Here is a 27,360-nt window from a genome sequence, read left to right as displayed (position 1 = left end):
GCAATTTCCTCCATACATCTTGGTGAGTGACGTTAGATATCATGTCCAGCAACAAGTCCCACATTCTCAGCCTCACATGCCAATACCAATGCTGTATTCCCCTTCCCATCACATAGGTGGACATCAGCACCTGCCTTAACAAGTTTTTCCACAACACTCAAATGACCCTCTTTGCAAGCTGACACCGATGGTGTATTCCCTTCTCCATCCTGTAAGTTGACATCAGCACCTGCTTTCACCAGTTCTTCAATCAATCTCACATCCCCACCTTTGGAAGCTGCTACCAATGGTGTGTACATTTCTTTATCTAGTTTGGTTGTTAATATCCACTTACGTTGTCCTTTTTCACCAGTCGTCACCTCCTGTTGTCCATTTCTTAAATTGACATCAGCCTTTGCCTTCACCAGCTCCTGTACTAGACTCAAATGTCCACCCTGACAAGCAGCTACAATTGGCCTTCTTCCTCTTCCATCAGGTTGATTGACATCTACCCCTACACTCACTAGCTTTTTCATCACACTCAAATTTCCACCTTGACATGCAGTTACTAGTGGAGCATTTCCGTGTAAATCTTGCTGACTGATATCAGCTCCTGCATTTATCAGTTCTTTAACAATATCTTTAAATCCACCTTGACAAGCAATTACCAGTGGTGTATGAGCATTACTCAGACAAATACTATTAAGTGAATTTCTATTCATGTGAGGAAGAATTGCTTTTACAGTCTCCACATCACCACTGTAACAAGCCAACACAAGTAATCTGGTCTGCTCTATGTATCTGCAATTTAACAACAATAACTTTGTGGCATTCAAACTTCCTGTTATATCATTAATTATCTTGTCATGAAATACTTCCCTTTTACTTTGAGGATGTTCAGAAATTTGAGTGTCCATAAATACTTCTCTTTTTATATCCTCATCATGTTTCTTCACTTCTTTTAAAATATACTGCAGGATCTGATTATGTCCATACATAATCACCCAACTGATCACTCTGATGTTGTGCGTGTATGTTTTAGCATGCCACTTCTCATCCAACAACACACACTGTCTCTCTCTTTCAATCTCCTCATTTGTCTGCATCTGAGTTTCCTTGATTAAGTCCCGCACTTTACTTAATAAGTGAGGTAGGCCCCTGCCTTGCTTTTGTAGGAATATAGATTTTAATTCTGTGTAGGATTTTCTTTCCAACACATTGATGAATGCCTGTATTACTTGAGGATGTTTCAAAGAATTGTTCATGAAGACATCATGCAGATCCAGGTCCTGTATGTCTCTGTAAAGCCTCTCTGCAAACATAAGATATTGTCCTTCATTTAACCTTAGACACAAATCAAAGGACTTCTCACCTGTGCTACTGGTACTTGCTTCCACATCCTTTGGTCTTACATAGTTTGCTATGTAACAACTATCCAAATAGAGTAAAACTTGGTCCAAAAACTGTTGACCATAATGAAATGCACAGATTTCATAAATATAATCATGAATAAATGAGAACACTGTGTCATTCTCTCTTGTGTAAGTACCTTTCATTGCAGACAAAGCATCCATAAACTTGAATGTATCTGTGTGACTTTCTACCCTACAACTTTCTAGCACAACAGTTTTCATTTCAATAAATTCAGCATTGTTTTTATCTCGCAGAATTTCTTTTGAGAGCATATCTCCATTCATCATGCATAGAATAAGTGTTGCGTAATTAATTTTGTTCTCTGATCTCATTTTATCCAATTCCTCAAGGAAACACTGTACAGGCATAATGAAAAACTTTGAACCCAGAGATCTGAGTTTTAGGTCTTTTGCAAACAGTTTACAAAGAAGAGGGAACATTCGAGATGCAGACCTAAGCTCTGAACGGGTCATTAAATCTTCATCTAACCCATATTTCTTTAAGATTAGTTTCTTGTCATTGTCATTTAAATCATGCTCAGAATTGCACAACTTAATGACATTGTTGTCCTCAGCTAAAAAGACATTGTGACATAAAACCTCATTAAATACAATCTCTCTGCATGTCAGCAGTAATTTTGAATTTTCATTCATTGGTGTGATTATTCGCTCTTTATATCGGAGTATGATATTCAATTCAGACTGTTGAAGGCCATATACACCCAAGGCGTCTTCCATAACAAAAACCTGTGGATTATTGGTATCGCAAAAATCTTCTAACTTTCTAATGTCCTTAATGGGCAAAACCTGGTAATTTTCACTTTTGAGCTTAAGTGCAATGTGACGAGCTGTGGCCGATTTCCCTGATCCTGGGACTCCAACGAAAATTACATATGGTTGGTCTTTCACTTTTTGCATCATTGAAGAAAAGCTGTGAGTTTCCTGATAAAAAGTGTCTTCCTCTTCCCATTTCTTCAGGTCTAAGTTGTGCAGAGCTAAGGAAAAAAATATATTTCTATGTAAAACTTTGATTCCCTATTGTGGCCCCGCCCAACCTACGGGGGGTAATAAATTTAACAATTTAGAATCTACACAATCCCAGGAAGTTTCCACATAAGTTTCAGCTTTTCTTGCCCAGTTGTTCTTGGAAGAAGATTTTAAAAATTTTTCCCTATATAACAGTCCAGTCCAATACGAAAATTTGTAATATTACAAAAAATGTAAGATTACAAAAAAGCGTAATATTACAATTTATTGTAATATAAAACTTATAGTACAATTTTTCGTAATGTTGTTACGAATACGCGTAATATAGCAGACTGTAAGAGACTATATTACGAGTTTTCGTTCTCCAAGACAAATTCAAGCATTGCAAGAAACTGAGTGGGGGTAGCAAAGTATGACGTCAGTAATATATCAGATTCCACGGCTACTGATAGCACGCGGTCAGTTTGGTCAGTTATGCCTATCAGAAAGCATGGTAATTCAAGAGGAAAGTACCGCCAGCGATGGGTGAGTGGACAATTTCTTTTATTATTCTTTTATAGGAATTTTCCCAATAAGACCAATTTTCCAGTAAATTTCAATATTCGCTTAAGCATGTCGCATCGGTCTATATCACCCGAACTCCCTACTTTTCTTGCGAAGTCTACCCTAAAAATCACACCCTCGTCTCATAATTCAACTGTTCGTGCAATTCTTATTGAAATACACAGAATTCAAATCTCAGTAAGAGTCGTACAAGTTATCGCCCTTGACACCTCGTAGTAAAGTCATACTTTGCTACCCGCCACTCAATTTCCTGCAATGCTTGAATTTGTCTTGGATTACAAAAACTCGTAATATAGTCTCTAACAATCTGCTATATTACACGTATTCGTAATTTAACTACTTTACGAAAAATTGTAATATAAGTTTTATATTACGATAATTTGTAATATTACGCTTTCTCGTAATCTTAAGTTTTTTCGTAATATTATGAATTTTCGTATTGGACTGGACTGTATATTTAAAACTTTAATTCACTATTGTGGCCCCAACCAACCCCTGGGGGTCATGATTTTAACAATTTAGAATTTACACTATCCCAGGTTGCTTCCACATAAGTTTCAGCGTTTCTTGCCCAGTGGTTCTTGAGAAGAAGATTTAAAAAAATTTCTCCTATATATTTCTATGCAAAACTTTGATTCCCTAATGTGGCCCCACCAAACCCACCGGGGTTCATGATTTTAAGAATTTAGAATTTACACTACCGGTATCTGAGGATGCTTTCACGTAAGTTTCAGCTTTTCCGGCCAAGTGGTTCTTGAGAAGAAGACTATTAAAGTTTTTTTTCCTATATATTTCTATGTTAAACTTTGATTCCCTATTGTGGCCCTGCCAAACCCCCTGGGTCATGACTTTAACAATTTAGAATCTACAATACCCAAGGATGCTTCCCAAAAGTTTCAGCTTTTCTAGCCCAGTGGTTCTTGAGAAGAAGATTTTTTAATGACCCCACCTTATTTTTGTCTTTTCTTGATTATCTCCCCTTGTGAGGGGACTTGGTCCTTCATTTTACAATTTAAACTCCCCTTCACCTATGGATGTACCAAGTTTGATTAAAATTAAAACACACGAAGACAATGTTGTTACCTGCTTGGTTAGCAGGGACCAATACATACGGATTGTATTGTACTCCATCTAATTCTTTTTTCACTTCTGAATTACTGTGCGCAAAGAATGAAATATGGATGTGATTAACGGGGATTTTCAAAAATATTTTTGAGATATTACACACTCTTACTACTTCTTCTTAATTAAAAAAGGGGGCTATCAATCCACTCTCCAGGCACCTATCTATAAATAAATCCAGTATAACTGATACTGTAAATCAAGTGGGATTTTTTTACCATACATAAATTAACCAATTTAATCAACAAAACAATTGGTATATACTTTATCAAGAAGTAATTTTAGTAATTTAATAATTTAAAGAAATATAGCTATTACGATTAATTTGGAATAAATTGCTAGTGATTTTTCTTATCTCAGAACCCTTGTTAATAATACCCAATTTGAATCCCCACTAAAAATTCTGCTTATATGGTATAATATTCAAGGGATTATTATAGCATAATTTTGCTAGAAGCATCAGTTACAAAATTACTTCTTTTTTTTTATTTTTGTTGAAATAAATTTAACAAGAGACCCATGGGTCACAACACTCATATATATATATATATATATATATATATATATATATATATATATATATATATATATATATATATATATTAGGGATGTCAACGAGTACCCGGTTAACCGGGTACTCGATCGAACGTCCGAGTATCGAATACTAAAAATGGTACTCGGTTACTCGGATAAATATTTTTAAATATTTCTAAGCTTGTTTATTAATGCATTAAAAAATCGGTTTGAAAACGTAAAATGTTCATTGCACTTGTACATACAGTAATTAGGGTTTCCTGCGCCTCTAAATGACCGTTATCGCCTGTGGCAGTGTTTATACAGTAATTACCGTGACCAAGCACCGGTTACCTACCTGGCTTTTCACACCTTCGGCTGTCTGCTACCCTTATTTTTGTTTTGCTCTAATTATTTGTTTTCATTGAACATCGTTAAAGGTCTATTATGTTTAAAATAAATTCGATAATATTGTCAATTCTCCAGAAACCGTAAATTCTCGGGGAAAGAGAAACGAAATTGCACGTGCGATTGTTGATATGGATGCGTTTGATTACATGCCAATTAATGCAAATGGTTGAAGGCAAAGGCTTTAAAAATCTTAATATGTCCATCGTTGCACTGAACTACAACATACCATCTCGTAATTTTATAAAATCTAGGATCGAAAAGTATACGGAGATCGTAAATTCGCTCTGTTATAGGAAAACTTGATCATGTTGATACTGCACATGTAGCTCTGACGACTTATTACTTGGACTTCAAACGCATCAGAGTAACATTACAATTAGGGAACAGATTATTTTTTTTAAACAAAACCACTGTGAACTATTTATGATTTTATTTCTCGCATTTATCTGATAAATAAATTGAACTTAAAAAAAAGTTAGATTAAATTTCGTCGGGCACAAAGTGGTCATAATTGCTACAATACATTTACAGGTAAACCTCCCATCAGATGATGTGGTTTTATATCTACAAGGGTTTACAATGTTTTACAGTTATCAATTAACTTGTTCATATTTATTTAGACTTTAACCGAGTACCCGGGTACTCGATCGGAAAAACGTTCGAGTAACCGAGTATTAAAACTGGACCGATTTGACATCCCTAATATATATATATATAAGTCAATATAGCCCTGCTGTTCTTCATCAGCAGATTTCTTGATATGTAAAATTTTGCACTCTCCATTTAGCCCCATCCCATCCCTCGGGATCTCGTCTGAATCAAACTTTAATCTTAACTGCCTGAGGATACGCCGAAAGCAATATGACTTATCACACCTTTGCAGTTATTCGAAAATATGAAGTTTTAAAACTGATGGACGAGAGACAAAATGTGAACGGAAACTGGCTCACTTGATCTTTCTGTTCAGGTGAGCTTAAATTCTTGATTTAATTCCACTGAAAACAAATTAATGTTTTTCATAATTTGACATTTTTGAATTATTTCATAATATTAAGTATTCACATAAAATAAGGAATCTACATTCACTGCAAATCCTGCAAGTACCGGTATGTGCATATCCTGTGAAATCACTAATTTTAGTGGGATTTAATTTGTGTTGTTTTCAAGGAATTCATATCCATCACAAAAATTTACAAGAGGCCCAAGGGCCTTGAATCGCTCTTCTGATAAATTGTACAACCTATCACTTGTATTTGAAGCCTCTAACCCTAAGTATCCCAAGACCCAAGTTGCATCAACTGACAAAATTTGATGATTCTTACCCAATAAGACTGAAGATAATATAATAAAGCTATAAAAAACCACAAGTAGGTCACAGTGACCTACTTTAAGATTGAAGTTTTCTGAGGACTCAAGAAGCATTAATAGACAAACTAAGATTGAAGATTCTAAGCAATTAAGTATTTGATATATTTAAAAGTAGGTTACCTTGACCTACTTTTTGGTCTACATTCTTGGAAAACCCAAAATGCATCAACTGACAAAGTTTGATTATTCTAAGCCAATAAATACCTAAGATACTTAAATATAGCATAAAATGTCAAAAGTAGGTCATCGTAACCTACATTTGGTTGACATTTTTCAGAGTCCCAAGATGCATCTGCTGACCAAGTTTGATAATTCTAAGCCAATAAATACCTGAGATATTCAAAAGTAGGTCACCATGACCTACTTTTTGGTAAACATTCTCTGAAAACCCAAGAGGCATCAACTGACAAAGTTTGATGATTCTAAACTCATAATTACCAGAGATACATAAATATAGCCATAAAATGTCAAAAGTAGGTCACTGTGACCTACTTTTTGGTCAACATTACCCGAAAACCCAAGATGCATCAACTGACAAAGTTTGATGATTCTAAGCCAATAAGTACCGGAGATACTTAAATATAGCCATAAAATGTAGAAAGTAGGCCACCATGACCTAATTTTTGGTCGTCATTCTCGGAAAACCCAAGATGCATCAACTGACAAAGTTTGATGATTCTAAGCCAATAAGTACCGGAAATACTAAATATAGCCAAAAATATCAAAAGTAGGTCACCGTGACCTAATTTTTGGTTGTCACTCTTGAAAACCCAAGATGCATCAACTGACAAAGTTTGATGATTCTAAGCCAATAAGTACTGTAGATACTTAAATATAGCCATAAAATGTCGAAAGTAGGTCACTGTGACCTAATTTTTGGTCGTCACTCTCCGAAAACCCAAGATGCATCAACTCATAAAGTTTGATGATTCTAAGTTCTAAGCCAATAAGTACCTAAGATATTTAAATATAGCCATAAAATGTCGAAAGTAGGTCACTGTGACCTACATTTTGGTCGACATTTTTCAGAGTCCCAAGATGCATCTGCTGTCCAAGTTTGATGATCATAGGTCTGAAGGTAATCAAATAATGCCTTTTAAACAATTTGAAAACAAATGCCTGCAAAATTCTAAAAGTAGGTCACAGTGACCTACTTTTTCTTAAATATGTTTTAAGGTCCCAAGATGCAGCAACTTACAAGATTTGATGATTCTAACCCTCTTAGTGTCTGAAATAATGAGATTAAATGTTTTAAAAAGGATAGGTCATAAAGTTCAAAAAGTAGGTCACAGTGACCTACTTTTAAGTTGACATTGTTCAAGGACCCAAGATGCATCAACTGACAAAGTTTGATGATCATAGGCCTTAAAGTCTTCAAAATATGCCTTTAAATCAATTTGAAAACAAATGCCCGCAAAATTTAAAAAGTAGGTCACCATGACCTACTTTTGAGTTAACATGATGTAAAGTCCTTAGATGCATCAACTTACAAGATTTGATGAACCTATTCCTTATAGTAAGCAAAATATAAACATTTTTATTAATTGTAAAATTAGGTCAACTTTGAAGTGACCTTGAGAGCATGCCCTTTGCCCCAGGGTCATGCCTTGAACAATTTTTAATCTTCAACATATCCTAATCCTTGTATGTAAGTTTGGTGAAAATCTGCCTGGTGGTTCTGGAGAAGAAGATTTTTTAGCAACCAGTACTTTTGGTTTTGTTTTCCTGTTTATCTCCCCTTGTTTTAGGGTCCCAACCCTTATTTTAGTATAAATGGTAGCCCTTGGGCCAAGGATACCCTGTGACAAAGAACTATATGCGGTATATTGCATATGTTTGCCCCCACAAAAGTCAAATTTTGAAAACTTCCTGAAATGTGCTGAATTCAATAAATTGTACGAGAAATATAAGTTAACAGAAAATATTATAGTTCCAGAGCAGTGTATTCACAATTTCTGTTATTATGACGTCACAAACTAGTCCGGTTTTATATCCTTTTCCAGAAAGAGGACAAAATGGACAAAATTTCAACAATTTAAGCTTTCAAATTTATGAGCGCATGTGTGTTCAGGAACAATATTGACATATTTCATTGATTTTATCATTCTACAAATTATATCAAAATATTAATCCTGAACACACATGCGCTCGGTGACTTTTATTTAAAATATCGACGAAATATGTACATTTTTCTGCAAAATTCATAAAAAACTGAAATTACGTCATATTTGTGACGTCACTACGTACATATGACGTCATTACTTATGAAATTATTCTGTGCTTTGAAGTCAGCATATACTCCCCTGTTTAAGGACTTAATTAAATATTACTCCATCAAAGTTTGATTTTGGGGGGCAAATGTTGGTTAATACCGCATATAGTTCTTTGACACTGATTGGCCAAGGGGTTCTTGAGTTATGGCCCATATTCTAAAAAGTTAACGCACACCGCACGACGCACACCGCACAAATGGCCATAGCATTAGCTCTTTGAGCCTTTGGCTCAGAAGAGCTAAAAATGGCATGTACATAACTATTCAACAACTCTTCAACTATGAATTTCAATCCCCTTGAACTGCATAGTTTTTTCCTTGAAACCACAGAAATTTTTACCCCACGAAAATGTTATTTTACAGTAATAAAATAATCGCTGCTCTAAATGCAGTATTCTTTTGTTCACTCTTACCTTTTATGTTTTGAGGAACAGGACATTCAATTTCCTCTGAAAAAAAGAAAAAAACACAAAAATGTTTGTTTAAATCACATAAACCAGAAGTCTCTGTCGAGACTCTAGCTCTACTGGTTTATATTTATAACAAAGAGAAAAATAGTAGTTGGGACTTGAAACTTAAGCTTTAAAATAGCAATAAATAGAAAAGAAATCTGTGAGCCAATGCTCACTATATAGCTAGTAATACCCCCGCTCTGATGTAAAAAAGCACTATCATGTATATACACAAGTTCAACTAGAACTGTCCAAACGGGACAAAATACCCCCCGCTGGGTTTTTCAGAAGTAAGCTTTTCCATAATAAAGATACATGTATGTATCAAACACGAATTATGAAATTTTTATTCCAGTGACCTTGAACTTCTCTAAATGACCTTGGGTCAAGGTCATGACACACCCTTGGGTCATGGGCAATCTTTCAGTGAAATGAGAACCTACCAAGTTTATCCATAAGAAAGATATGGAGCGGACTTGAATTATGAAATTTTTCTTCCAGTGACCTTGAACTTCCCCAAAAGACCTTGGGTCAAGGTCATGACACAACCCTTGGGTCATGGGCAATCTTTGTGTGAAATAAGAACCTACCAAGTTTATCCATAAGAAAGATATGGACCGGACATGAATTATGATATTTTTCTTTCCAGCGACCTTGAACTTCCCCAAATAACCTTGGTTCAAAGGTCATGACACACCCTTGGGTCATGGGCAATCTCTGTGTGAAATAAAAACCTACCAAGTTTATCCATAAGAAAGATATGGACCGGACACGAATAATGAAACTTTTCTTTCAGCGACCTTGAACTTCTCTAAATGACCTTGGGTCAAGGTCATGACACACCCTTGGGTCATGGGCAATCTCTGTGTGAAATAAAAACCTACCAAGTTTATCCATAAGAAAGATATGGACCGGACACGAATAATGAAACTTTTCTTTCAGCGACCTTGAACTTCTCCAAATGACCTTGGGTCAAGGTCATGACACACCCTTAGGTCATAAGCAATCTCTGGGTGAAATGAGAACCTACCAAGTTTATCTATAAAAGATATGTATCAAACATGATTTATGAAATTTTCTTCCAGTGACCTTGAAGTTCCCAAAATGACCTTGGATCAAGGTCAGAACACACCCTTGGGTCATGGTCAATCTTTGTGTGAAATGAGAACCTACCAAGTTTATTCACAAGAAAGATATGGACCGGACACGAATTATGAAATTTTTCTTCCAGTGACCTTGAACTTCCCCAAATGACCTTGGGTCAAGGTCATGACACACCCTTAGGTCATGAGCAATCTTAGTGTGGAGTAGTAGATTCTAATGTCCCTCTGTAAGAAAGATATGGACCGGACACGATTGCACAGACAGACGGACGGACGGACAGACAGACAGACAGACAGACGGACAGACGGACGGACGGACAAGGTGATTCCTATATACCCCCCCCAAACTTCGTTTGCGGGGGGTATAATTACAGGCAGATGCATAGAGAAATATGAAGTTGACATCAGATTCATATCAAAATTAATCCCACCATATGGCATGCATCAACAAAGAGTGTAATTAAATTTGAAGCATCCGCTATGAATAGCTAAAGAGAAAACTGCAAAGAAAATTTGTTATGTGTGAAACAGACAGACAAACAGGAAGTTGATATCCGATTTGAAAAAAATGTATCCCACCATATGGTATACCTTAGAGAAGATTGTGTTAAAATTTCAAGCATCTACAATGAGAAGTTGCAGAGAAAACTGTGACGAAAAATTTGTTATGTATGAAACCGACAGAATCACAGACAAACAGGAAGTTGACATAGGATTTAAGAGTTGAAATCCGCGAGAAAACCATGCAGAACTGTCCAAATCGAAGGTTGTCATATCTTAATGAAATTTGGTGGGTAGTTAGACTTTATAATATGTTATTAGAAAATGACCAAAAAAAATCCCATCATTCAGCATGACAGCCGTAGGCAGCGCCATCTCCTTTTTGCACATTTAAGTGCAAATGCACTAAAAAATTTCAAGAAAAATGGTAAAATTCACATTTGATCTATTTTACTCAAAATTAAACTTGCATTTCCATTAAGGTATTTTTAAGTAACATAAGACTATGTTCTTTCAAAATTGACAATTATCATAATCAAATATGCAATATATCAAAGGGCAGACAACTCTTGAAAATTGCCATAATGCCAATTTTCAAGAATTGCCAAAAGTATTGCAAATTTAATGCCAAAATCTTCCAAGACCAATCTTTGGAAATTAATTTTTTTGATTTTATTGTACAAATATAACTCTAAACATTATCTTTGCCCAAACTTCAGCTTGGGAAATAATAAATATTTAAGATACGGGGATTTACAAATTGCCAATTTTTCAAAAAATTGCTCAAACTTTAATGGGTTAAAAAGTCAAATATAGTACTTTAAATTATAAACAATTGTTGTTCAGATGTTGAAACATGTAACAATTTCTTTGAAATAATAATTAAGATTGAAAAATATTAAAATTAAAAATCAAATAAAACTAAATTGTCAGAAATTACCCCTAATATGAGGATTAGCATTTTGCCAATGATGTTTAGAAATGAAAAAAGCATAATAAATTGTATTGGCGTACTTCCAATTTTTCAACAATCATATGAATATATATATTCCTTACATTTTGTAAGTTAGTTTCTTTTAATTAATAAAATGGAAATTACAAGTATTTAAATTCAAACGGACTCAGTATCTTTCATATAAATTTTGAGACTTTGAACATATAAAATTTCAGCCTTCAGTAAGTTGTTTGCCTAGCTGCAGAACTGTAGCTCTCCGAAAAAATATATATTGATAGACCGGAGAGCTATAGTGCCACCCATTGAAAAAATACACTCGGTTCTGGATTAATTCTTCTAAATTTTTACCTCAATTGAAAAAAAGCTAGATTCCAATAAAGTCCTTACTCCTATATCAATTAACGGCATGATTTACATCTGTACGAAGCGCGTTGGACCGAATTATCTTGCAAACCAAAATGGCAGTATAAATAGGCAAAACTTCAGATGATCTCAATTCCAGTTCCAGGAGGGCTATTAGAAACAATTATAAGGAATGTTTTTTGTGGAAACGGTGAAAGAATATGTTAGGAACACATGGTTGGTAAAATTTTGAGATGACAGTTTTAAGAAGGATATGGAGATAACAAGCAGTATTCGATCTCAAAGTCCATGAAACAATACAAAATAAGAGCAGAGCACACACGGACCCCCGAAACATCAGAGGTGGGATCAGGTGCCATGGAGGAGTGAGCATCCCCTGGCGACCGGTTCCCACCGCCGTGTGTTCCTTGTCACGATCAGGAAATAACGAAAAAAATCCGTTGTCAATTCAGTGTGTAAATAATGGACTAACAATTGGTATGAAAAAAGTCAGTCAGCATTTGACTCAGCTGTGATAAATTGTATTTGCTGACAAGGTCATTGTATCGACCATAGAACTTTCGAAATGATGACTTTAAACGAAAGTGCTGATATTCTTGTTTCATCAACTTGCTTGCTCATCAACACGGAGAAATAAATCGAGAATCGAGGGCACTTTATTTGTGCGCAATAAATATACAGTTTTTTCAATGGGTGGCACTGTAGCTCTCCGGTCTATTATATATTTTTTCGGAGAGCTACAGTTCTGCAGCTCGCTGTTTTACTTTCTGCCAATTTTAAATTGGTACAATCTTATAAAAATACTGCGGGGGATATTATACAAAAAACTCCATAGGAGTTTAAGACAATGAAAGATGCTGGAGTTTACTCTTATCCCACCTCCCGAATCAAACAATTGTCTTCTTTTTTCGCTTGGGAAATTCTTTTCAGGTAAGTTTAATTTTACCCCTCCCCCTTTCCCCGACCCTTTCAAAATCGTTTCTACGTCACTGCTATGACAGCAATTTTCATGAATAAAAGATTTTATGAACATGAATAAATTAACTTGAGTTAAATAATGGGGGATTGAATTTATAAAATAAACATGTATATTGTTTATAAATTTGTGTATTTAAGGTGATTTAATCTAAGATAAAAAAATATATGTTTTCCGTTCCGTTTTTCATTCCTCGTTTTAGCAACACCCCTCCAGAACCCTTATCATTTTTAATTATTTTATTCATTTCAATATTAGTATGTAAATTGTGGGGAGGTGGATGGGGTTAAATGATTGGGTACTAGATACACTCGTATATTTAATATCCTGACCTTGATCGACTGACACACCCACTCGGACTCCCCCAACTGTTTTCAGTGGATACGTATATACATGTAACATTAAAAAAAGCAATTTATCTCTGTCTGCAATGGTACATGTATTAATAATACCATCATGGTTATTCAGAAAAAAGTATCAAATATTAATTTACAAAGCCTTATACAGTTTCATTTATAAAGTTCTGAAAATAATTTTTACAAAATTTGATAGCCCCCCCCCCCCCCCCCAATTTGAATAAATATGAATCCAATCTTTTATCATGTTTATAGCCGGTTTTAAATTTTTACCACTTTGTACTGCAAACTAGCAAAGATTTGGCTGCAGTAACGACTCATGTTTTCTTTGGTTGGTTGGGGGGGGGGGGGGGTAGTACCCTCCCCAGAATAATTTTGCCAATATTTATCGTGGAGGGTCCTATATCGGTGGGGTACCTAAATCGGTTGCATCTCCTTTTGAGCTGATGATTTTTAATGGGAAATCTGACTTTATCAATATATGAATGTTATGTAACACAGTAGTTTAAAGTATGTAATGTAAGATTAAAAATATGCCTAGGAATGGCGGTGTTTGGTTAACTCAAAAACACACTAAATTTATGAAACGTTAACAATTTACATGTAGATTGAAATTATTTTTGAATTTGTTGAGAGTATGCAATCAAATACCTGTTTGTCTTCTTATATTTTCTCAACTGATGACAAAACAAGTTGCTAAGACACTAAGAAAACTACGTGCGTTTATATTGAGAATATATGATTTTAGTTAGTCATTCCTCCATGATTTCCCCCCTCGCTTATTTCATTGAGAAAACATAGCTACTGCATTATGTACATGTATATGCCCCAAATAAAAAAAAAACATCGGATGACCTTTCATTTTTTTTTACTTTCTATGGAATTCTTGGTAGTTGACAATGTAGGTTGTCCCCCCTCCCCACACTGAAATTGCTTCCTATGGGCCTGCTATTTGTTTATTCAAGCTAAGTTGTTGTTTCTTTCTTACATTCAAATATCTTAAAATAAGTTTTCCCTCTTTCATAGTGCAATAATGCTCCACAACAACTCCCTAGGTGAAGAAAAAATGATCATACATGACTTTCTTCTTTCCATATTGACATACCTGTCACTTTTAACCCAATAATACAAAAGAGTTCCAACAAGGGGAGATAACAATTTAACTCCAGCAAATTGGTAACAAGGGGCTAAAATAAGCAAAAGAAAGTAAAATGAAGTAACCAAATCAGTTATTCCTCTTCTAAAAAATATATTAGATTAAGAATCTTCTCTTTTTCATTTAAATATCGTAGAAGTAATCCAAAAATATGGTAAAAGACTGTTATTTAAAATATGTGAAATTGTAGCAAAATATGGTATTTCAAAGTTAATTTACAACATGTAGATATCATTTCCCAAGCTCAATATTTTAATACAGAGTAGAGGTTATATCATTCTTAAAGTAACAATTAATTTAATTTAATTTCAACCTTGGTCTTGAGAGAAACCAGCATCTAAAAATGGCTAAAAAATCATACTCATTTATTTAGGATCTATAAATAGATGTGTAAAAAATAGAATATTCATTTGAATTAAGTTTTTCCTCATTAATTGTGTTAATTAGACCATGGCTATGAAAATAAAACAAAATTTGAAAATAAACTGATGACAAAAGGTAACTTTTTGACTTGATCAATTTGTATACATTTTCCATTAAATTTTGTGTGATTTTCGACAAATATGCAAATGAGCTGTTACTAAAAATAGATGCAGGGTTCGACATTTTTTTATGGATATTCTGACTTCTACCTTTATGTAGAAAATTTTAGGCCACTTAAAATTCCCAAGTTGCAACCTTCCATTTGGACGATTTTTTGAATTTTGCATGGTTTTCTCGCGGACTGGCTCTTAAACGAAAATGTATCCCACCATATGGCATGCCTTAGGGAAGATTGTCTTAAAATTTCAAGCATCTGCGATGAGTAGTTGCTGAGAAAACTGCAATGAAGATTTGTTATATATGAAACGGTCAGACACATAGACAAACAGGAAGTTGACATCGGATTTGAACAAAAATGTATCCCACCATATGGCATGCCTCAGAGAAGATTGTGTTAAAATTTCAAGCATCTACAATGAGTAGTTGCTGAGAAAACTGCGACGAAAATTTGTTATGTATGAAACGGACAGACGCACAGACAAATAAAAAATCGACATCAGATTTGTTCGAAAATGTATCCCACCATATGGCATGTCTCAGAGAAGATTGTGTTAAAATTTCAAGCATATATGATGAGTCGTTGCTGAGAAAACTGCGACGAAAATTTGTGATGTATGAAACTGACAGACACTCAGACAAACAGGAAGTTGACATAGGATTTGAATGAAAATGTATCCCACCATATGGCTAGGGTTGGATACCGTTAAGGATGAAACGGTATGATACCATACCGGTATTTTTGAAACGATACGGTATTTTTAACGTTACGGTACTACTAGGTATTCCTTGATGAATGAGAATCCGGGTTTATTCTAATGACAAATATGCTTTCAATTATCACAGCTTATATCCAAACTTTCAATGTTATAATCTAAAATGTGTTAAATATATTCTATTTCTATAATTCAACCTTTTATTAAATGATGAACAAAACAAATTAATCTGAATCTCAATAAAATAAAAAAAATATAAGAAACACCGTTGTCTAATTCTCTGCTAAGTGACAGCTGATCGCTTCATCCGGTCGCAATTTTGCTTGGTATCACTAAACGACGAAACATGAGAAATGGAGAGAGATGACATCACAAATTCGCAACAATTTCCCTTTTTAATTGACAATTTTTATCGGTTTCTATGAATAAAACTGAACAAGATTAATGTAAATATTTTTTTAATACGTGTTGGTTTTTCTCGAATATCGGTCGTAGAAAGGAATTAAGTATCTTCCTTAGTACTGATTTTGTTAATTAGCCTACCCTTTCAATGCACAGAGAATCAAGTTTAGCGAGTCTGGAATCTTTTTCAAAAAATAATTTTATTAAATGTATAACAATGTTTTAAAGATTATGAAATACCGTTATCAGTACCGGTATTAAATGAAACGGTATTTTACCGGTATTTTTGAAGTAACTATTCGGTACGGTACTGGTACCGTGTACCGGTGTCCAACCTATATATGGCATGCCTCAGAGAAGTTTGTGTTAAAATTTCAAGCATCTACAATGAGTAGTTGCTGAGAAAACTGTGACGAAAATTTGTTTCGGACAGACACACGGACGCACAGACAGACGGACAGACACACAAGGATAAACACATACTCCCTCCTTCGGAGCGGGGGGTATAATAATGATCATTGATTAATAGGGCTGGGACGGTATATCGAAGATATCAATATATCATGATACATATGAGGAGGATACGCATATCGATACATATGAAGAAATATAGAAATATGGCCCCCAAATTATTGATTTTTTTTTGTTTATTTAAGGACGTTCGATCCTGATATTTTGAGCGTATTTCGCGCAGGTCCTTTGTAATTCATAAAATTAAGCATCATTTTTAGGTTCTAACAATAAAACTGAATTCTACAATGCAAATTAAACTATTCAATGAAAACACCGCGATTTAATTCCATTCAAGTAGAATTAAGGTATGGACTATATTTTGTGGCGGAAGGTTTTTTAGAGGAAAATGGTCAGTTTTTTCCATTTGAACTATAACAGTACTGTTAATTTTGGATGCCAATTTTTCCATGCTGGTTGCACACAAAGCTGTTTTTTTTGCAATGAAATATGTTATGCTGGTTCTGAAATATCTATTAAATTATTTCTTATGAATTCTTTCAACAAAGTGTGACAAATATAGTAAATATATTCTGAAAATCCGGGGAAAAATTGAGCCAATTTTTACGTGAAATTGACACTTTTGTAGTAATATCTGAAAATTTACATCATATACCCCCACTTTTGATATTCTTTTCTAAATATTCAAGATGAATTTGACCTATTTGCTTAAAATCAGAAAAAGTTTAAGACTTTAAAATAATTTTCTCACTTATTATATTTTCAATGCTGGAAAAATAACATTTTATTAGTGCAGAAAGGTCAAATAATTGATTATGCGAAGCAATTTGAAATTTTTTCTTAGTCACAATTTTTAAGTGTCTTTTTTTTAACCAGACTAGAATTCATTTTGTTTCATGCTTTAATTGGATAAAAATATTGGAGGGAAAACGTCGAAGATGTAATTTTTAATTAAGACACAAATTTCAGTGCAGAAAGGTCATATTAAATATACTGTAGCGCTAAAAGAAGCATATTGACCCCCATTTTTTGATTTGAATTTTAATTAAGCTATGTATATAGAAACTAAAAATATACTTGACAAAAAAAGTTTAACACTTTAAATATCAGGATCGAACGTCGTTAACATTTGGCGTTTAATATATAAAGTAAACAAGAGGCCCAGGGGCCACAGCGCTCACCTGAGCACATCAACTAGGAAAAAACACCTATCAGATCAGAACTGAAAGTTAACTTAAGTTTGGGGGGGGTGGCTTGAATTTTAACCCCCAAGGGGATCATAATTTGAACGAACTAGAATCTACATTACCTGAGGATGATTCCATACAAATATAACTAATCCTGGCTTTGAAGTACTTGAAAAGAAGATTTGAAAAGGTTTCCCTATATATTTCTATGGAAAACTTTGGTTGGCCATTTTGGCCACACCCTTACCCCGTGGTCATGACTTGAACAAACTTGAATCTACACTACCTGAGGATAATTTCACATTAGTTTCATCTTTCCTGTTTCAATGGTTCTTGAATAGAAGATTTTTTAAGATTTTTCCTATTTATTCCTATGTAAAACTTTGATCGGCCATTTTGGCCCCGCCCTACCCCTCCGGGGTCCATGACTTGAACAAACTTAAATCTACATTACCTGAGGATGATTCCACATGAGTTTCATCTTTCCTGTCCCAGTGGTTCTTGAGAAGAAGATTTTTGAAGATTTTTCCTATATATTCCTATGTAAAACTTCGATCGGCCATTTTGGCCCTGCCCTACTCCCAGGGGTCATGACTTGAACAAACTTGAATCTACACTTCCTGAGGATGATTCCACATGAGTTTCATCTTTCCTGACCCAGTGGTTCTTGAGAAAAAGATTTTTAAAGATTTTTCCAAATATATTCCTATGTAAAACTTTGATCGGCCATTTTGGCCCCGCCCTACCCCCGGGGGTCATGACTTGAACAAACTTGAATCTACACTACCTGAGGATGATTCCACATGAGTTTCATCTTTCCTGGCCCAGTGGTTCTTGAGAAGAAGATTCTTAAAAAATGCCAATAATTTTTCTCAAATTCATGATTATCTCCCCTCGGAAAAGGGTGTGGCCCTTCTTTTGAACAAACTTGAATCCCCTTTACCCAAGGATACTTTGTGCCAAGTTTGTTTGAAATTGGCCCAGTGGTTCTTGATAATAATATTAAAATGTGAAAAGTTAACGACAACGACGACGACAACAACGACGACAGACAACGGACAAATTTTGATCAGAAAAGCTCACTTGAGCCTTCGGCTCAGGTGAGCTAATAAGATAAATATAAATATAGAGGTGAAATAAATAATAATTTACACCACTTGAGTAAAATATTTTTGTTTTATAACATATAAACAACTATTTTGAATAAATTATTCTTATTTGCAAAGAAATATTTGTTTATTTCAATGCAAAAACAGATTTTATAAGCAATTAAACATATCGTGATACATATCGTATCGTGGATCAAATTTCGTGATACATATCGATATAGAAAAAGTTGTATCATCACAGCCCTATTGATTAAGTAATTTTTGTGGCAATACTGCAATAAGACTACACCTGTAGGAGTAGCTTTTAATATTATTTTAAAGAATTTTGAATTTAATTTATCATGGCAACATCATTTATCAAAAAGAATTTTTTTAAAAAATAATTAAAAGACAATAATGTATCTTAGTGTCTAGTCTATCGGAATGCCACATTATATCTTAATCAAACTAAAAATGTATTTGTAACAGCATTTTTAAATTATTTTATGAAAATTTCTATTTTTTTACCACGGCAACACCGTTCATCAAAATAAAAACCAGAAATCTCTGTCGAGACTGTAGCCCTACTGGTTTATACTTAAAACTTGAAATTTAAAAGAGCAATAAATAGAACAATGCTCCTTGATTAAGTCACTTTTTGTGGCATTATTTCAATAAGACTACAACTGTATAAGTAGCTTTTAATAAAATTTTAAAGTATGTTCAATTTTAGTTACCATGGCTACATCATTCATCAAAATAAATTAAAAGAAAACAATAAAGACAACTAGAAAGTCTGCTATTGCAAGCAATAGCGTATGTCGCCCCGAACTGGACAAGACTTCATCACTAAAACAATACCTATTAGCTAAGCTGGGACAACCATCAACTCGTATTAGTCCTTTCAGTACTTTGATTTTAAAAATCAAAGTTAAAGGCAGAGATTTTTTACCGGGTGGTAAATTCCACGTGAGGGAGGGGCTTATTTTGTACAGGCGTGAATGCCTTGGGGGCTAGCAGTCTACCTGTGGCCATCTGTCTCCTAATCCCTATACACAGGAAGTGATTTCATACACAGTGAAATACCCAGATGTCAAACTTTACCTGTGTTGGGGATTTTGAGACAATTTCAAAATTAGTAGTAAAAAGTTGTTTGTTTTTTTTCAATTTTAATTTGATTTATTTTTTACATTTTGAAAATACCCCTACCCATTTAGAAAATTATTATTTTATCATACTATAAAATTCAAATATTAAAATAAAGATAGTTTAAGATGTTAGTGTATGTGTTGATTAGAAAAAGAACTCCTGTAACAACCAGATTAGACTTTTAAAATTCATTCCTCCCCAGGATCCCATCTATTAATAAAACGAGAAGAGAGTTGAGTTAACTACATTTCACTAAGAAAAATATCTAGGTTTATCCTAACCTCAATAAGATTTTGTCACCACGAAACATGCTTAAAAGATTTCTTGTAAATTCTTAACTGAATAAAAAAGGAAAATAAGTGACCCATGATTGGAAACATTATTTTTAAATTTAATACTGCTCTGAACTTTGCCAATAACATCCCCACTTTAGGCTTATATACCATTTAGCATATTAAAATTAATATCGAAATTTCATTTGAAAAAAAAAAGTTTTATGAGCTAAAGTTTATTTTTTTTAATGCATATTGTATTATAAAACTTCAAATACTACAGGTATATTTAATTCATATATTATCAATAATATTTTCATAGTAATACAGTTTGTGTATACCATGTTCAGTAAACATCAAAGGATCAAACGTTAATTAGAATGTCACCATGAGTCCCAAACAAGGTAAACAGGGTATACACAGGGACCAGTAAGTAAGTGTCAATCAAGTTCCAGCATCCAGTGATGGACCTTTACGCACTTGATTGACAGGGCTACCCAGGCAGGTATTTTTGAAGGCGGTGCTTAAAAATCTCTGCCTTTAAAGAATTTTCACTTTTCCCCTGTTTCCATGGCAGCTATTGACAATTTGCAATTTTTAAATGAACACGCAGAATTACAGATAATAATCACTAAATCAATAAAAGTTTCATGACGATTGTCCAAGGGACCAGGGGACACACTCGGACAAAATTCGTCCCTTTTTAAGGTTTCCATGGCAACAGTAGCCATTTTTAGATTGAATGACCACACAACACAACTACAACCAGTAATCATCCTTTGAGGAGAGTTTCGGAAGATTGTCCCCGCCATCTCCAAGAAACAACCCGTAGAAGAAAATTCAAAAACGTGTACAATCCCAATATGTCACCACGACTTCGTTTGGGGCGACATAATAATGATCTTGAAATCAGACCAAAACTGTAGAAGGAGTAGCATTTTGAAAGCATTTCACAGAAATTTCTATTTTTAGTAACTACGGCAACACCATTCATCAAAATCAAAAACAGATATTTATATAGAAATATGTATCTTAGTGCATGTATAGTCTACCTTTGTGCCAAGTTATACTGAAATTATACCAAAACTGTAAGAGTAATAGCATTTTGAAAGCTGACAGAGTTTTTATTTTTCAGTAACCATGGTAACACTATTCATTGAGATAAAAAACAAATGCCTAGAATTATGTTTCTTAGTAAAGTCTACGTGTGTGCCAAGTTATACTGAAATCAGACCAAAACTGTAGGAGAAGTAGCATTTTGAACAAGAGGCCCATGGGCCTTATAGGTCACCTGAGCATTATGCAACAACTTTCCAGTTATTGAATTTGATTCATGTTTTAAGCCAGATGCTATGGCATTCACAATTTTGAAAGAGGCACCATTGATAATCATAACATTACACTTAGCACTGCTTAGCTTGGTTACTTAATACCCATAGGCAGGGTAGGGGAACAAAAAATGCATTTCAACTTATCATTAATATTCAGCAATAATTAGTAGTGCCCTTACCACACATGAACCCCTATCCTTAGGCCTAGATCCTACCACTGCACAATATTTGAAAAGACATCCTTGCTTTTCAAAAATATTTGATAAATACCAAGGAGCAGATTTCAAACAATTCATTCATTTTCAGTACATGGTACAGCCCCCTCCCCGACCCTAAAGCCTTGAAATTCACAATTCTGGAAGATTAGGGCCCTTGCTCATCATAACCATATAGGTAATTCATCTTCATACCCAGAGGCAGGGAAAATTTTTTAATGTAATTTTTCACTGCATAATCAATAGAGCCCCACCCTAACACCAGAACCCCTGACCCTGGGGCCATAAAATTCACAATTTTGGAAGAGGCATTCTTGCTTACCATAACAATGTACTTATATATGTAGTAAGTTTATTTAATATCCAGGAGCAGAGAAAAAGACTTTCAAAGAATTCATGTATTTTCAATATATAATCAATAGAGCCCTGCCCTAACACCAGAACCCCTGACCCAGTCACCCTGGGGCCATAAAATTCACAATTTTGGTAGAGGCACTCTTGCTCATCATAACTATGTGCTTAGTTAGTTTATTTAATACCTAGGAGCAGAGAAGAAGATTCTCAAAGAATTCATGTATTTTCACTATATAATCTATAGAGCCCTGCCCTAACACCAGAACCCCTGACCCTGGGGCCATAAAATTCACAATTTAGGTAGAGGCACTCTTGCTCATCATAACTATGCACTTAATTAGTTTAAATACCAAGAAGCAGAGAGAAGAAGATTCTCAAAGAATTCATGTATTTTCACTATATACTTATTTAGCCCCGCCCTAAAACCAGAAACCCTGAGGCCATAAAATTCACAATTTTTGTAGAGGCACTCTTGCTCATCATAACTATGCCAGGGCTCAACATTAAGGCACGTCTGACCGACTCAGACTAGTAAAAGTTAGGTCCGGGTTGTTTATTTTGTTTCACGGTAGCCCGACTGGTCGTGTAAAAATATTTCGACCAAAGTTCAAATCAAGCAACAAATTTACAGATTTTTCTTGTTTATTAATGTGTTTAATCAGGTTTCACTTTTATTTTTTGATCCCAACTAAAAAATCATGAACTTTAAAAAATTACATTTGTTTCCTGAATTGCTGTAAATGTAGCTGGTGGATTTGTTTTCCTGCCAAATGTGTGTTTGATCAATTAGCTGATACAATACTTGAAATATATAATATGTCAACCTAGTCAACGTTCACTTTAAATATAAAAAGTAATGATCATTATTATATCATTTAGCAACCCCCCACAACTTTTGGAACTTCTTTGTCTACCGCAAGACAGCCATGATGGGTGTCCACTGTAAATATCAAACCTGGTTAGTTCAGTCCGGGATGTTTGATCCCTTTATTTAGGCATTATGGAAACTGAAAATAAAAGTTTTAAACTGGGAATTTTATTATGTCAATTTATGAGATCGTATAAGCCCCACCCACACACAAAAAATCCACCGACCAACCCCCTTGTTTTTAGGGTAATATTACCAACATATTACAGGAAACAAACATTTTTATTCCATTATAGTATTATAATACATATCAATATTTCATAAATCGTACATATGAATATGGGGGGGGGGGGGGCAGGGATCATAAAATTCACAATTTTTGTTTCCCTTCACCCTAGATGCTTTGTGCCATATTTGGTTGAAATTGGTTCAGTGGTTGCAGAGAAGAAGCTAAACGTTCAAATGTTAACTCATTTACAGACGCAAACAGATAAGCAATAGGTCACCTGAGTTTACTCTGGTGACCTAAAAATTGTTTACAGACAGACAGACTGACTGACAGACTAGACCAACACTATAGTGTAGTTCTTCTGTTCTCTGACCAGTAGAGCTAAAAATGATGCAAAGAATTAAGTATCTTTGCATAGTCTACTTGCGTGTCGTTATATTGAAATCAGACCAAAACTGTAGGAGCCCACTAGGAGGTATAGCATCTTGAAAGCATTTCACAGAAATTTCTATTTTTAGTAACCATAGCAACACCATTCATTGAAATCAAAAACTGATGCACAGAATTATGTTTCTTAGATAGTCTATTTATGTGCCAAGTTATATTGAAATTGGAACAAAACTTCCAACACATACTCACATACCCTCAACCACCCTACACACACACCGAGTTATGATTTGAACATTTTAAAATCTACACTAGTACCTCAGGTTGCTTCCACACAAGTTTCAGCTTTTCTTGTCCAGAGGTTCTTAAGAATTTTTTAAGATTTTTCCTATATATTTCTATGTAAAACTTGGATTTCCTATTCTTCCCCTGCCCCATCCCACAGGTCATGATTTGAACAATTTAGAATAACCTATCCCAGGAAGCTTCCAAGTCATCTTCGCTAGCCAACGGTTTCTGATATGCTACTCTCCTCATGAACCCTTGGCAAACAATGTTCATAGAAGTTGGGTTAATTTTTTCTCGATCGGTCGACCAATGAGCAATTGTTTTTTGTAAATGATGACATTTGCATTTCGGGATATCTTCTCGACTCTTTAATCTCGGAAATGAAAAACGCAAGTAAACAACTAGTCGTAAGATAACATGCAATTGTATGAATAGAAATGGTGTCATTCAATATCTTCTATATAACTCATTCTTCAATACTGGTGAATTTTTAAAATATATTTCTTTTCTCCTTTATTTTCCAATGAATAAAGTTGAAGCATATATATTGATATTGATATGATTGGATACTTGTGTAAGGATATAGTATAAATAGTTTTATGGATATGAGTTGAGGAATAAAAAAATTTTGATCATTGTTGTATTGCATTTACGGGATTTCAATTGCAGAAAATGTGACATATTTTTCAAATACGCATAAAGATGTTGTTTTATTTAAAAATAAAATCATTTGGCATGATATATGTGTTCATTGTCTTGCAGCATATAATGAATTAATATATTTGTCAAACATGCTAAAATTATCCTAATTATTTTTTTCTGAACTTAAAAATTTGTAGTTTATGTTCGTAACGCATGGTGTCCATATGCATTGAACTTTTTAACACCTCTCTACAAGCATTAAAAAATTTGTCAAGTTCAATTTCTGTGTTTAATTAATGAGTATGTGTGATAAATTATTTTTAACAATATGCTTCATGAACATAACTCAGTTTTTTTTGTAATTTTAAAATGATTCTGATTGTAAAATGTTTGGTGTTTGACCGTTACGAACATAATAGCTTTCAGTATGATTGCAAAAATAACAGCCAATGAATCATAAGTTTGGCTCAGAAAGTCCGTAGCAGTGGTATAATTATAAATTAAAAACGAAAGTAGAAAGGTTGCGCGGCGGTCTGCAAAAAAACATGGCGATGCTCATTGTGTCCACGTGGAAGACAAATTTACGTACATAATAGATTCGGTAAGTATTTTCATATTGTATCAATTTTAGTGAATTTTTAACACATAAATACAGTCATTGTATTTCTATACCATGTAGCCATTAATCAGAAACTGAAATATGTGTTATGACCATACAAAAACATAAATATGTCCGAGTCGAGTATTTTTGGGTTTTAAAATTTGACTTTTGATTCGCGTCTTTTGTTACGAACATGTGTTTTTGCATTATTTGTATAATCTATTAATGATAAAGTTATATTGTACTATATTTTATACTATATTTGTTAGTTTTGTTTGCTCTTATCAAAGGATGAATACTTTTTTAATATTTGTTTTAATATTGCCATATCATTTACGCAATTACGTTTATTGAGACACGAAAACTTGAAGTAGTGACATAATTTGTACTTTAATTGCCTTCTTTTTGGTTTTATCAAGGATATATAATAAATATAATTAAACAGCATATGTGTTGATTACATCATGTTGTATTTTGTTTTTTATATATTTTTTTTTTTCAATTTAAAGAAATACTGAAATATGTTAAAATAAAAAATCCAAACTAAAAAAGAAGACCTAGGATATTTTGCAATCCATCTGACAATTTACTTGTCTGCATTAATTCTCTTTGAAAGCTAGTCTATTATTAAGCTTTGAAATGAAATATTAAAATATCAAAGACAAGTGTTTGATTGTCTTGTTTTTTTTTTTTCGTTTTTTTAAAGCCTGATTCGGAGTTAAGTGTCCATGTTACTTACATAATTTCTCCTGTTTTGAAACTAGAAATAAAAATTGTGACTTTTTAAATAAATTCCATTTAATATAAAATTAAACATGATTTCATCATACCTTTTTGAATACATTATTTTCATATTTTAACAACTTGTTAAATTCTAGTAACATGTTCTTGTTTAGTGCTTATGTAAGTAACGGTGTCCATTGGTAATCTTGGATATATTTTCTAATTATAATGGAATAAGGTAGAAATAAGTCATGCAATAAAACATGCAAACCAGTGTTTATATACTTCAAAAAGGATTCACCAGAAAAGAATAGCTTATTGATTTAAAAAACAGTCACTGTGGACACCAAGTTACGTGCATAAAATTTCAGACATGCTTGTACATTTGGACACCTATCTCCTCTTTAAGACTTCAGATTATCTTCCCATCAATTTTTTTCAGAAGCAGGAAGGGTACTGACTCAATTAATATACATAAATTATGAAATTGATTATTTTTAAAAAATAACCCTTTGGTCACACATCTGAACTCAGTACTGAAGAATGAGTTATATATGTGATTAAGAATCTATATTGAAGCTTCCGATTTGTACTAAAAATAATAAATAAACATAACTCAATTATTGCTTTTTAAATATTCTTGAAAAAAACTTTTGATTTAATCTTTTTAAACACGCGTCTTTATTTCTGTCAATGACGCAATCTGTGCGTACCTGATTGATTCGAGATCACGTGACGAAAACAATCCCGTCTTTTGACTTCACCGTATGCCAAGGGTTTATGAGGAGAGTAGCGTATCAGAAACCCTTGGCTAGCGAAGATGCTTCCACATAATTTTCAGCTTTTCTGGCCCACCAGATTTTTTAATGACCCCACCCTATTATTGTCTTTTTTTGATTATCTCCCCTTGTGAGGGGACTTGGTCCTTCATTTTTACAATTTAAATTATCTTTCACCCGAGGATGCTTTGTACCAAGTTTGGTAAAAATTTGCCCAGTGGCAAATCAGTGGTTCATGATAAGAAGTCAAAAATGTGAAAAGTTTACAGATGGATGGACGACTGACAAAATGTGATCAGAAAAGCTCACTTGAGCCTTCAGCTCAGGTGATCTAAAAATTAAAACTGAAAACAAAACAGCAATGCAAATATGTGTCCATGCATGCCCCTTTTGATAAATTTATCCAAAATTTTCACAACATTGGGAAAATGGTCACCAAGTGCTGCATTCAGGGGGTCATCTGTAACACTGATGTCATTTCCAAGCCAAAAAATGAATATATAACTTTTTGAACTTTGGATACCTGGTAATATTAGTAAAATTCAATCAATTTGGGAGGAATCAATTACCTTCTAATCTCTTTACTTTTTTTTCAACTATTTCTGCATCTTCTTCATACTTTCCTATA

The 27,360-nt window shown here is 33.9% G+C and overlaps 1 protein-coding gene across 1 annotated transcript; it reads right to left on the bottom strand.

The window, feature by feature from the left end:
• On the bottom strand, positions 1–27,360 carry LOC134241211 (uncharacterized). The gene is made up of 3 exons (XM_062723281.1): positions 27,302–27,360; positions 9,042–9,077; positions 1–2,386 (listed from the first exon to the last, which is right to left on the bottom strand). The coding sequence occupies exon 3, from the start codon at positions 2,310–2,312 to the stop codon at positions 33–35; it is 2,280 nt and encodes a 759-aa protein (XP_062579265.1). The 5' UTR covers positions 2,313–2,386; positions 9,042–9,077; positions 27,302–27,360; the 3' UTR covers positions 1–32.

Source organism: Saccostrea cucullata, unplaced genomic scaffold (assembly GCF_032062105.1).
Source record: "Saccostrea cucullata isolate Sc308-1 unplaced genomic scaffold, CSIRO_AGI_Scuc_v1 ctg2760, whole genome shotgun sequence".
Lineage (NCBI taxonomy): Eukaryota > Metazoa > Mollusca > Bivalvia > Ostreida > Ostreidae > Saccostrea > Saccostrea cuccullata.
Note: the sequence above shows the minus strand (reverse complement) of the source record. Positions and strands in the feature narration are given on the sequence as shown.